Source organism: Canis lupus, chromosome 20, assembly GCF_011100685.1.
Source record: "Canis lupus familiaris isolate Mischka breed German Shepherd chromosome 20, alternate assembly UU_Cfam_GSD_1.0, whole genome shotgun sequence".
Lineage (NCBI taxonomy): Eukaryota > Metazoa > Chordata > Mammalia > Carnivora > Canidae > Canis > Canis lupus.
In genome coordinates this window covers 53,138,021-53,150,764 of record NC_049241.1, presented here as the reverse complement: position 1 = coordinate 53,150,764, position 12,744 = coordinate 53,138,021, and the positions used below count along the sequence as shown (strand labels likewise).

The following is a 12,744-nucleotide window of genomic DNA, read 5'->3' as shown; positions in this document are numbered from 1 at the left end:
AGGCAGACACTTAACCACCTGAGCCACCCAGGTGCCCCTGGATTCCCTATTTATTTATTTATTTATTTATTTATTTATTTATTTATTTGGATTCCCTTTTTATACAGTTGACCCTTGAACAGCATGAAGGTTAGGGGCACCAAACCCCGTACGGTCCAAAAATCTGCATAAAACTGTTGACTCCCCCAAAACCTAACTAGTAGTCTATTGGCAGCCAGAAGCCTTACTGAAAAGGTAAACAGTAGATTAACACAAATTTTACACATTTGAATAGGAGGCTGCATTCCTAACAATAAAGTAAGCTAGCGTCAAGAAAATGTTAAGAAAATCATCGGGAAGCTGCACCTAAGGAAAGTATTTATATTTTTATATAAAAAATAAATATAGATGCCTGAGTGGCCCCCTGCAATTCGCACCTGTGCTGTTTAAGTGTCAACTGTCTACATAACAGCTCTTTCGGGATCTAACTCACATCCACACACTCCGCCCGGCTCAGGTGCAATGCCGTGGTTCCCCGTGTGCTCACGGAGGGCTGCAGCCATCCCCGCAGTCTAAGTGAGAGCATCTGCATCACCCAAAAAGAAACCCGGTCCCCCGTGAGCAATCACGCCCCTGACGACCGCTGTTCTCCTTCCAGTTTCTTGCTCCGCGTGGTCCCAGGACCCCCCACGCGGCTCCCTGCTCTCACAGCAGACCCCTCGAGGCACAGGCAGCCTTGCTGGGCCGAGCCAGTGGGTTTGCAGTGGAGACACGCCCGCTCCCTCTGCTCTTTGCCCTTCGTCCTGCATCCCCATCTCTTCCCTGGTGTCAGAAAGATTTTGGCCACCGCAGAATTGCTCGAGCAGGTGCTCGTCTGCGGCCAGACCGCATGGCCCCTTGGCTCAGCGCCCCTAGATGCTCCCTGGGGCTGGGCTGTCCCGCTGACGGCTGACGCCCTCCCCAGACATTGACGAGTGTGGAGAGATCCCGGCCATTTGTGCCAGTGGCATCTGCATCAACCAGATCGGGAGCTTCCGCTGCGAGTGCCCCACGGGCTTCAGCTACAACAGCGTCCTGCTGGTCTGCGAAGGTGCCACCTGCCTGGCCTCCCCAGCCCTGGATGGGAGGCTGTTCCCCCACCCCGTGCTCTCTAGGCAAATCATTTCAGCGCCACAAGCCTCAGTTTCCCTTTCTGTACAATTGGGCTAATGCCTTTCCCACATAACTGCTCACCCTCTGGTTCGGCTTCTCCCAGAGAGATTCCCTGCTTTCAAAGGCTGGGGCAGGGTTTGGGGTTGGATTCTGGCAGGGGAGCCTCCACTGCACTCCTGCCCGTTGGCTGTGTCCCGCAGACATGAACGAGTGTGCCAGCGGGGAGAGCCCCTGCCAGCAGAATGCCGACTGCATCAATATCCCTGGCAGCTACCGCTGCGTGTGTGCCCGAGGGTACAGGCTGTCGCCCGGTGGGGCTTGCGTGGGTGAGTGGGGACCCCAGCAGGGCGCAGGTAGGGGGCTGAGGGTGTGGGGTATGGGGCAAAGCTAGGCCCTGTCCCCTGTGACCTGAGTAGGGCATGGCTCTGTCCAGGCCTTTCTCCGTGGCTGTGGGGTGCCACATCCATGGGGCGGTGGGGGTGCTGAGCACCTGTTGTTGGGGGTTGGGAGAGGAATGAGAGCATGTGCCGGCAGCAGCTTGAATACGGAGCTTCCAGGCAGCTCTGGCTTCCCCATCACAGCACAGAAGGGCTCAGCAAACAGAGAAAGAGAGAGAGAGAGAGAGAGAGAGAGTGTGTGTGTGTGTGTGTGTGTGTGTGTGGAGGTGGGGTCCCAGGGACACCACACTGCCTGCCCTCCCCCAGGACAGAACGAGTGTCGGGAGATCCCAAACGTCTGTAGCCACGGCGACTGCGTGGACACAGAGGGCAGCTACACGTGCCTCTGTCACCGTGGCTTCCGGGCCTCGGCGGACCAGACCCTGTGCATGGGTGAGAGTCCCTGCCTGCTTCCTCCCGGAGAGCCAGGCTGCGAAGTGGGGGAGAGGGGCACAGGTCTACACCTCCCCTGGGGTGAGGACAGTGCTTTCATCCACCTGGTTCACAGACAGACCAGGTTTGAGTCTGGGCACTTAAGGGTAAGTGGGGGTAAATGACTTATTCACCTCCTTATGCCTAAGTTTGCAAAATAGCAATAAATAGTTGTGGGGCACTTTTTAGCCACACCCCCACACACCCCGCCCTCGGTGTCGCTGCCCATCCACCTGGCCAGGGCTAGGTGCAGGGGAGGCAGGCTGGGTCCAGCCAGGCCTTCACTCCCTGCGCTGCCCGATGCCCTGGGTGAGCTGGATGGGGCTTACGGGCTTTGCTCCGGCAGACGTCGACGAGTGTGACCGGCAGCCGTGCGGAAACGGGACCTGCAAGAACATAGTCGGCTCCTACACCTGCCTCTGCTTCCCCGGCTTTGTGGCAACGCACAGCGGAGATTGCGTGGGTGAGCCACCTGGGCTGGTGGGAAAAGTGGGTCCTTGGCTTGTCTTGAGGGTCCCTCTCTGAAATAAAGGATCTGGCCTCAGGGATCCCTTCAATAAAACAACCCCAGCGGTTGGTGCTCCCTCTAAAAATGCGTCAACCACAAAAGTTCCCACACCTCTTCAATTGTCAGCTGCCAGGGGGTCTCTCACATTCAGGTTGATGGCAGCAGGTGGACAGTGCAGGGAGGGCGACAAAGATCTGGGTGATGCTTGCAGTCGAGTGCAGTGGTTGAAAGCATGCATTCCAGGGTCAGGCGGCGAGACTCCAAATCCCCGCTTTGGCACCTGCCAGCTTCGTGACCCCAGACAAGTCATCCACTTCTCTAGGCTTCAGTTTCCTCCTCTTCAAAAAGGGAGGTTAGTAGTACCTACCTAATTTATACGAGACGAAATAGAGTGTAATAACAAGGAATATTACCAGAAACAAAGAGAGATATCACATACTCAGGGGGCAGTTCTCTGAGAAGACATGACGACCATAAATTCATATGCATTTAACAACAGAGCTTCAAAACAGATGACATAAAAAATGGACAGAACTATGAAAAGAAACAGATAAGCCCACAGATATAGTTGGAGACGTCAACACTCCTCCCTCAGTAAGAGAGGGACAAGGAGAAAATCAATCAGGCTGTGGAAGATCTGAACCACACTGTCAATCACCTAAGACCTGGTCAGTATTTATAGAACATTCCAGAACACATGTCCTTCTCAAGTGCACATGGACATTTACCAGGAAAGCCCATAGCCTGGGCCATAAAACAAACCTTAACATTTAAAAGAATTGAAGTTGCACAAAGCGGGTCCTCAGAATGTAAGGGAATTAGAAATGAGTCACAGAAGGACATCCAGAAAAATCCCCAAATATTTGGAAATTAAATAACATACTGCTATAGAAGAGTCCAGAGCACAAGAGAGAAATCATAAGGGAAATCAGAAAATATTTTGAATTACTTAAAAAAAAAGGGGGGGGGACGCCTGGGTGGCTCAGGGGTTGAGCATCTGCCTTTGACTCGGCATGATCCTGGAATACCGGGATTGCACCCCACATCGGGCTCCCTGCATGGAGACTGCCTCTCCCTCTGCCTGTGTCTCTGCCTCTCTCTCTGTGTGTCTCTCATGAATAAATACATACATAATCTTAAAAAAAAAGAAAAAGAAAATATTTTGAATTAGATGAAAATGAAGGGATCCCTGGGTGGCGCAGCGGTTTGGCGCCTGCCTTTGGCCCTGGGCGTGATCCTGGAGACCCGGGATCAAATCCCACGTAGGGCTCCCGGTGCATGGGGCCTGCTTCTCACTCTGCCTGTGTCTCTGCCTCTCTCTCTCTGTGACTATCATAAATAAATAAAAATTAAAAAAAAAAATGAAAACAGCAAAATTTGTGGGGTTCAGCTAATGGAGTAGCCAGAGGCAAATTCATAGCATCGAGTGCTACGATACTGGCTGGGGCGCCTGAGTGGCTCAGTCGGTGAAGCGTCTGCCTTCTGCTCGGGTCATGGCCTCAGGGTTACTGGATCGAGCCCCTCATTGGGTTCTCTGTTCAGCAGAGAATCTGCTTCTCCCTCTTATTCTCCTTCTGTGCTCTCTCTCTCTCTGAAATAAAAAAATTGTCTTAAAGTGTGACAATACTGGTATCTGCCTCCTTGGATAGTTAGAGGTTAGTGCACAGAGCCTAGGACATGGGTATATGATAAATTAAAGTCACTACCGTCAACGTCAGGTCATTGTGGATGGAAGAGCAAGGGAGGCTCAGAGCCCCAGGACCGTGGGTGACCCCGCCTGCCCATACCCCCACCCCCTCTGCAGACATGGATGAGTGCCGCACTCTGGCGGGGCAGGTGTGCCGATTTGGCCAGTGCCTCAACACAGCCGGCTCCTTCCACTGCCTCTGCCAGGATGGCTTCGAGCTCACGGCCGACGGGAAGAACTGCGTGGGTGAGTCCCGCCTTGCGGTGGGAGCCGTCTCTGCCAGCACTTGCTCCGAGTTTACCTGCGGTTGGTACTTCCAAGTCCTCACGGTTCCGTTTCGTAATCGTGCATTTATTTTAAGGTATAAAAAGAAAGAAAACTAGCGCATCACACCCAGGCTTTCACAGGGTTTGTGGTGTAGGGGTAAGGCTGTCTTAAAAAACCTACGTTTTCTGAAGTGAGGGTGCTGAGACCCCTCCTCTTCCTCTCCACAGACACCAATGAGTGTTTCAGCCTCACGGGAACCTGCCTGCCAGGCACTTGCCAGAACCTCGAGGGCTCCTTCCGCTGCATCTGTCCTCCTGGCTTCCAGGTGCAGAATGACCGCTGTGTCGGTGAGTGTCCAGCCCCAACTCCCACTCTGGGGCTGGGGAGGCATCTCCAGGCCTCTGTTTCCCCATCTGTAATATGGGAAGGCCAGCTGGGGTCATGGTGAGGGTGGAGGTGTACTCAGCACAGCACCCAACACGGCTCCATACACGATTACTGCTGTTAGGATCATTTTGGCCGCTCGGCTCAGGTTCCCTCTCTGGGGCCCACAGGCTTCCTCATGACTCCTATAAAAGGGGCATGGGTGTGGGGTCGTGGTGAATCTAGAACTCCTTACTCAATGAATGATGGTTAAGGACCAGTCTGGCCTGAGCTCCACTGGCGTAATTGCGCATCGGGGTGACTTTGTACCGTGTTGGCTAATCTGGACCAGTCTGGCCTGAGCAGATGGGCTGGCCCGGGACCAGGTGTGCTAACCTCGATCGGTCTGGCCTGGCCTCCCCTGGTCTGCTCTCTCTGGGCTACCAGTTACCTGGAGCTAACCTCATCCAGCGTAAGCTAAATGTATCCAATCTTGGTTAGCTTTGTACAAAGTTGGTCTCTAAAGATGAACTTTCCCTGACCATGACCCCTGACCTGGAGATACCTTCTAGGCAAAGACCCCCCCCCCCCCCCCACCACCAACTCACTCCGACACAACTCACCTGGTGCTCCAGCTCATGCTGAGTCCCAAGGGCACCTGCCCTGCCTTGGTCGCTAGACCCTCCCGGGCTCCCCTGCTCTGTCTGCCCCTCCTGACAGCCGAGGCTGTCCCACTCTGGCGGAGGTCCTACGTACCCTCCACCCAGCTCGTGTCCCTGCCCCTCTAGACATCGACGAGTGCCTGGAGGAGCCCAACCTCTGCCTCTTTGGCACCTGTACCAACAGCCCCGGGAGCTTTCAGTGCCTCTGCCCACCTGGCTTTGTCCTCTCAGACAATGGGCACCGTTGCTTTGGTGAGTGTGTGGCCCAAAGAAGCACACAGGGCTTAGAGAGGGAGAGAAGAGTCGGGTCACCCAGATACGGGGGGCTGCAGGTTCCTGTATGGATCTCCAAGAGCTCTGTCTGGGCTGAAACGCTTCTCTGCGTTAGTGGGGTTAGTCTAGTCCAGGCAACCTGTTGGCCAGACACGTCACTTCTACAAAGGGCTATCCCGGTCCAGTCTGGGCTAACCTGGTCCCCTGGGCTTTGCTCGCCCTGTAGTGGCTGCAGTTGCCCTACCTGGGCTGGCTTCGTCTCAGCTAGGCTAGCCTCCACCAGTCCGAGCCAGCCTCTTCTCTCCCAGGTTAGAGGCAACAGCGGGGGAGGGCGGGGTAACTCCACCAGTATTTGTTGTTCAGACCCTAACCTGCCCTGGAGGACTTCTCAGGTTGATGAGAGGTCCGGGCTGAGGACCAGAGGCTCATGATAAGGATTTGGGGTCCAAAGTCCCAGGTCCTCTGGCTCTCTGGGATCTTCATCTCTCCACAAAGGGGCTACTGAGCCAGGAATAACCGTGGCTGAGTTTGCTCTCCCTACCTTGGGGGCACCCCCACAGCTGTGGATGTGGGGCGTTACTGGAAGGGGTGTCTGGGGGTCCAGCAGAAGCCCCGAGGACTGACCCACATTGGCCCAGGGTGGGTCACACGTCCATCTCGGAGCCAGTCACCACGGTCAAGGGCCTGCACTTGGTTCTGATTGGCCACTGGTAGGGTCTGGGCACCCTGTTCTCGGGGACCGGATGACCTTCAAATGTTTCCCCGGGGGTCGCCCCACAGACACGCGGCAGAGTTTCTGCTTCACCCATTTTGAGGCTGGGAAGTGCTCTGTGCCCAAAGCTTTCAACACCACCAAGACCCGGTGCTGTTGCAGCCAGAGGCCTGGCGAGGGCTGGGACGACCCCTGTGAGCTGTGTCCTCAGGAGGGCAGCGGTGAGCGCCCCGCCCCGCCTGTCTAGTCTCCCCTTGGGTTTTACCTGCCTGCCTGCATCCCTTTGGTTTCCTACACCCGCTCAGGGGGCTCCTGGGGGCTGCACCAGCCCCCAGCCCTCACCCCCTTCCCCTCTTGATGTCCAGCTGCCTTTCAGGAGCTCTGCCCCTTTGGCCACGGGGCCGTCCCAGGCCCGGATGACTCTCGGGAAGGTGAGCCCCTCACCCACGTGCTAAGGGCCCCTCCCGGCCACCGCACCTGCCTCCCCGGCCACCCAGCCCTGTCTGTACTCTGCCCCCGTTCCCAAGTGTCAGGCTCCCTTCTTGGCCAGTGGGTGGCCCTGGACCGCACGGGGGGGCCCCCCGGAGGGAAGGAAGGCAGCCTGGGTGTGGCTGGGTGTGACAGATGCCGTGCCTGCAACCCCTGCCTCCCTCAGATGTGAACGAGTGTGCGGAGAGCCCCGGCGTCTGCACCAATGGCCTCTGTGTCAACACTGATGGCTCGTTCCGCTGCGAATGTCCCTTTGGCTACAGCCTGGACTTCACGGGCATCCGCTGCGTGGGTGCGTGACCAACCCGCGTCCTCTGGAAGGAGGGAGTGGGGTGCCCACCCTGCATCCAGTGCAGAGGGCCACCAGACCTGGCCCTATGAAGCCAGGGGCATCAGTTGAGGGGGGGGGCTCTCTGCGGGCCCTGACCACCCTCCCCTGACCCCAGACACAGATGAGTGCTCCATCGGGCATCCCTGTGGCCAAGGCACCTGCACTAATGTCATCGGAGGCTTCGAGTGTGCCTGCGCTGATGGCTTTGAGCCTGGCCCCATGATGACCTGCGAGGGTAAGACCCTGCCTGCCCAGGAGCTGGGCTGTGCACTGGTGGGGGGGCCCCACCAGGGGCTGGCCTGGAGGTGGGGGCGTGGACCCCAGAGGCCGACCAGCCCAGCTGGCCTCTGCCTTGGCCTCCCCAGACATCGACGAGTGCTCCCTGAACCCCCTGCTCTGCGCCTTCCGCTGCCGCAACACTGAGGGCTCCTACGTGTGCACCTGCCCAGCCGGCTATGCCCTGCGAGAGGACGGGGCCATGTGCCGAGGTAGGACGGGCAGGGGCAGGGGCAGCAGTGGGTGCTGGGCGGGCCCCGGGGCTCCCCATCCTGGAGAAGGCAGGGAGATAAGAGCAGGGGTCTCCCGAGGGTGAGATGAAGTGAGCGGAGCCCTGAGGCCCGTGAAGTGCAGTGGGCGCCCTTCTGTGACAGGTGCTTCTGTTGAAAACAGGGTTCCGAGTCTAACAGGTCAGGTGGCCCCTCCAGAGCTGAGCAGGACAGTGAGGACAGCAACTGTGGCCCCCAGGGGAGGTGACAATGTCTGGAGACAGTTCCTATTGTCACAGTTGGGTGCAGGATGGGGGGTGCTACAGGCATCAGGTGGCCAGGGATGCTGCTAAATACACCACAGAGCATGGAATGGTGTCCCCCACGAGGGGTTCTTGGGGCCCAAATGTCCTTAGTGTCAAAGCTGAGAAGCTCTGGGCTGGGACTTGGGCCCTCCAGGGCTCCTGTGGGGTTCGTGCTCCAGGGACCGTGGTGAACCGGACAGGTTCACAGACTCTGATGTGGGCAGGGGTTTCGGGTGTGCAGACAGTTGTGACCCCTCGGCTCTCAAGAGGCCTGGGCGGGTGTGTGTGTGTGGGGGGGGCTGGGCACGTGCAGTGCTGTGTGGACCTCACCCCGGCCCCAGGTGAGGCCCCAGAGGGAGGTGGGATCCAGGCCCCACAGCCCGGGGCCAGGCCATGGGGCGCCTGACCTTGGCCACCCTCTATCCCTGGTTATGCAGACGTGGACGAGTGTGCGGACGGTCAGCAGGACTGCCACGAACGGGGCATGCTGTGCAAGAATCTCATCGGCACCTTCGCCTGCGTCTGCCCCCCAGGCCTGCGGCCGCAGTCCAACTCCAGGGACGGCTGCACAGGTATGGGGGTGCTTTGGGGGTGCAGGGACACCCCCCGGGGCGGAGAGGGAAGTCAAAGCAAGAGAATGCGGCGGGAGGGGACTCTCCAGGGCGAAGGGAGGCTGGCTCGGGGGGGTCTGGCCTCCCCGGCACCCTGCCTCATCCCTCCCACCGCAGATGAGGATGAATGTCACACCCAGCCCAGCCTGTGCGCCAACGGTCGCTGTGTCAACACTGTGGGCAGCTTCCAGTGTGACTGTGATGAGGGCTTCCAGCTCAGCCCTGCCGGCACCGAGTGCCAGGGTGAGTGTGGCCAGGCACGGCGGGCACAGCCATCCCCACTTGCCAAGGAGCTCCGAAGCCAAGCCCCCCGACACAGCTCACCCCAGAGCCAGCTCAGCCTCTTGCCCCCCAAGCCCTGTCTCCGCAATGCCCCAGCGCCAGGCAGGGCCGCAGGCCAGGCCCCTGGAGTCTCCAGCAGCCTCTTCTGCACCCCGTCCTGTCCTTTCTGCTTCCCACCAGCCCCTGGGCATCGTCCCTCTGCTCTGTCCCCACTGTCTGTCCGGCATACCAGCACCCCGTGCCCCCTCCCCCGTTCCCTGGCTCCCACGCTGCCCTTTGACCTCAGGCAGCCGCCCGGCTCTGAGCCCACAGGGCCTGTCTGACCCCAAGAGGGCATCTAGCAGGGCCGGGTGACAGTGGTTTGGAGGATTTCACCCCAGGGCCCCGCAGAGCCGTGTCAGAGACATGTGGGAGCCCTCGGGAGACAATCGGTGCCGCCGGACGCCAGGGGCCAGGGGCCCTGGACGGCACGTTTCTCCCGCCCACCACCCCCCACACGTCCTTCGCAGACGTCCGGCAGGGGCCCTGCTTCTCCGAGGTGCTGCAGGCCGTGTGCCAGGCTCCATCGAGCAGCGGGGAGGCTGTCACAAGGGCCCAGTGCTGCTGTGGGGGCGGCCGGGCCTGGGGGCCCCGCTGCGAGCTCTGTCCCCTGCCCGGCACCTCTGTCCACAGGGCCCTGTGCCCGCACGGCTCGGGCTACACCGCCGGAGGCCAAGGTGAGGGGGGAGTTTGTTCATGGTCGTGTCCTGTCCCAGAGGGTGCTAGAGTGTGCACACTGTGTGCACCTCTGTGCAGGCTGGCGTGTGCACACCAGTGTGAACCAGAGCCCATTCGTTCCTGTGTGGGTGCATGAACTTGGGTGAAGGGGTGAGCAGGTGTGCAAGCCGGTGTGCGTTCTCCTTGTGTGTGAGCATGTTAGTGAGCATGTGTTGTGTGTGTGTGTGTGCCAGTGAGGGGAGAGGCTGGTGTGTGTTTTGTGCGTGCTGGCTGCATGAGGAGTACATGCCACGGGGCTGAGGGGGACTGAGCCCACCTGCGTGTTTTGGAATCTAGCAAGTATGTCCGTCAGGGTAGGTGCGTGTGTGAGGGAGAGTGTTTCTCTGCATGAGTACGTCTCATCCAGCGTATGGGGGGGGGGGGGGTGAGACAGGTCATCCCAAGTGAGCCGCCGTGACATCAAGGACTGAGGAGGAAGTGCCTTTACAAGGCTGTGTCTGGGGGGACAGAGGAGCCCGTGAGCGTGTGTCCTTGTGATTCTGTGCGTCACCGTGTGACTGGTGTGCAGTGTGTGTGTATCTCTGTCTGTACTTCCACGCCTGTGCATGGGTGCCCTGGTGAGACTGTGGGGAGGGTGTCCCCCCTCCCTGCCTGGCAAGTGTTCTCTCTACATAGTGGAAGGAGCTTCGCTAGTGTGTCCTGCCGGGAGAGCTAGGACTCACACCTAAGGGTGGGGGCTGCGAGGTCAGGAAGGGGAAGCCGAGGCTGGCCTTGCCCCAGGCAGAAGGCTGGTGGGCAGGAGGGTGGAGGTGTGCCCCAGTGACCCGAGGCAGCCGGCACGGCTGAGCCCCGCTTATCCCCAGATGTGGACGAGTGTCGCATGCTCGCTCCCCTGTGCCCCCACGGCGAGTGCATCAACAGCCTTGGCTCCTTCCGCTGTCGCTGCCAGGCGGGGTACACGCTGGACGCTGCTGCCACAGCCTGCCTGGGTGAGCCTCCCCACCCCCATCCCCTGGCCCGGCCCCGCCCCCTTTGTGCAGCCTGCAAACCTGGAACAGAGCATCCCTGGTCCTGCCCCTGCCCCGACCCTACCTGGGCAACTCTCCTCCTGTTATTTTGTGCCTCCTAAGATTTTCAGTTACACTGGGTCAGAGCGGTTCATCCAGGTGAGGGATCAGCAAGCCCCCGTTCAGGGGCCTAGTCTGGCCCTCCACTTGTTCTTGTTAATAAAGTTTTATTGGCACACGGCCCTGCCTACTTGTTTTCCTTCCCTCGGTGGCTGCTTTCCTGCCACAAAGGCCGAGTTGAGTAGTTGGAACCGAAACCACTTGGTCCACAAAGCCAAATGTGTCTATTCTCTGGCCTTTTACGGAAAAAATGCCAACTCCTCATGGAAGCCCACAGAGTCTGATTGGTTAGGGCGTGGGAAGGAGGCCGCGGCGGGGCCTGAGTGGAGACCGCAGGCCCTGAGCCTCTGGGAACATCTGTCTGACCCCCTGCATGCTGCCGACCCTCCAGATGTGGATGAGTGTGCCCAGGCCCCCGCGCCGTGTGCCTTCATCTGCAAAAACACCGAGGGCAGCTTCCTGTGCGCCTGCCCCCGAGGCTACCTGCTGGAGGAGGACGGCAGGACCTGCAGAGGTGATGTCCCCCCCAGGCCCTGTGGGGCTCCGGCCCCCCAGGGATGCCCCGGGCGCGTCCCCAGCTGCTCACCCCCTCCCCACTGCGTGGCGTTGGACACCATCCCTGGGGTCTTTCCCCTGGGAAGCCCCCAGCCCCGGGAGGCCCTGCCCTGAGCCTGCGGGGACCGTCTGTGCCGCAGACCTGGACGAGTGCTCCTCCAGGCAACATAACTGCCAGTTCTTCTGCGTCAACACCATCGGCTCCTTCACCTGCCACTGTCCCCCCGGCTTCACCCAGCACCGCCAGGCCTGCCTTGGTGAGTCCCCTCCCCGCTCCCAGCAGCTGGCACGTGGCACTGGCCTTCACTTGTTTCCCAAATAAGTAGCAAGCGCCTGGCGTGTGCCAGACATCGGGGACACAGGGGTGATCAGAACAAAGTCCTTGCTCTGTTGGTGCTCATGTCCTGGTAGCAATCTCCTTCCTTACCCTGGGGACATGGGGCCCTGCCCTGAGGACTCCCTCTGACCTTGGCCCAGGACACCTACCTTTGTCCCTGCCGGGTCTCTCTCCTAGGGTCTCCCCAGAGTGCTCCTGAAATCCCAGGGGCTCACAGGGTCCAGAGGGGGAGTTGGTTCAGAAGCCAAGGCTACAGGGGCGTCAACCACTCCCATCACTTTTTAGTGTCTGGTGGCCTGGGAGAACCAGACCTCCTCTGAGGGCCAAGCGCAGCCACGGGTGGCCCCACTCAGGCTCCCACTAACCCACTCAGCCAGCACTTCCTGAGACCCACTGTGCACTAGGTAGGGCTCTAGGCCAAAGGTCTGCAGACTCCAACCCCTAGGTTGGGCCCAGCCCCCTACCTGCTTTTTGTTAATAAAGTTTTATTGGTACACAGTCACGCCCATTCGTTCACATAGGGTCTGTGGCTGCTTTTGCGCTACAACAGCAGAGCCAGAGTCAAGTAGTTGCAACAAAGTCACACATATTTCCTAGCTGTCCCTTTCTATTTTTTTAAAAAAGATTTTATCTATTTATTCATGAGAGACACACAGAGAGAGGGAGGCAGAAACACAGGCAGAGGGAGAAGCAGGCTCCATGCAGGGACCCCAACGTGGGACCCGATCCTGGGACTCCAGGGCAGAAGGCAGGCGCTAAACCACTGAGTCACCCAGGGATCCCCTAGCTGTCCCTTTCTAGAAGCCATTTGCCTTGCCCTCTAGCAAGAGGCAAGCTTGCTATTGTCACGGACAGTCCCCGCCAGCAGGGAATCCAGACAGAAGCAGACAACAAGGTACACTATAGCGTGTTGGAAGGTGACGTGTGACAGAAAGAAAAACTAAAGCGGAGCAACGAGATTGGGAAGGCTGCAGTTTTTCACCCAGGGATCAGGAGAAGCCTCATCAAAAGAGACATTTTACAAAGGGCTGAA

At 58.9% G+C, this 12,744-nt stretch overlaps 1 protein-coding gene across 1 annotated transcript in view; it reads left to right on the top strand.

Moving 5' to 3' along the window:
* Positions 1-12,744, top strand: part of FBN3 (fibrillin 3) — a 52,885-nt gene that overhangs the window by 33,655 nt on the left and 6,486 nt on the right. Inside the window, 18 exon segments of the mRNA XM_038567487.1 lie at positions 944-1,069; positions 1,332-1,457; positions 1,836-1,961; positions 2,347-2,463; positions 4,313-4,441; positions 4,690-4,809; positions 5,614-5,739; positions 6,541-6,693; positions 6,838-6,903; positions 7,128-7,253; positions 7,408-7,527; positions 7,658-7,780; positions 8,520-8,654; positions 8,811-8,936; positions 9,485-9,691; positions 10,556-10,681; positions 11,211-11,333; positions 11,515-11,631. Coding sequence (XP_038423415.1) covers positions 944-1,069; positions 1,332-1,457; positions 1,836-1,961; positions 2,347-2,463; positions 4,313-4,441; positions 4,690-4,809; positions 5,614-5,739; positions 6,541-6,693; positions 6,838-6,903; positions 7,128-7,253; positions 7,408-7,527; positions 7,658-7,780; positions 8,520-8,654; positions 8,811-8,936; positions 9,485-9,691; positions 10,556-10,681; positions 11,211-11,333; positions 11,515-11,631 — 2,292 coding nt within the window.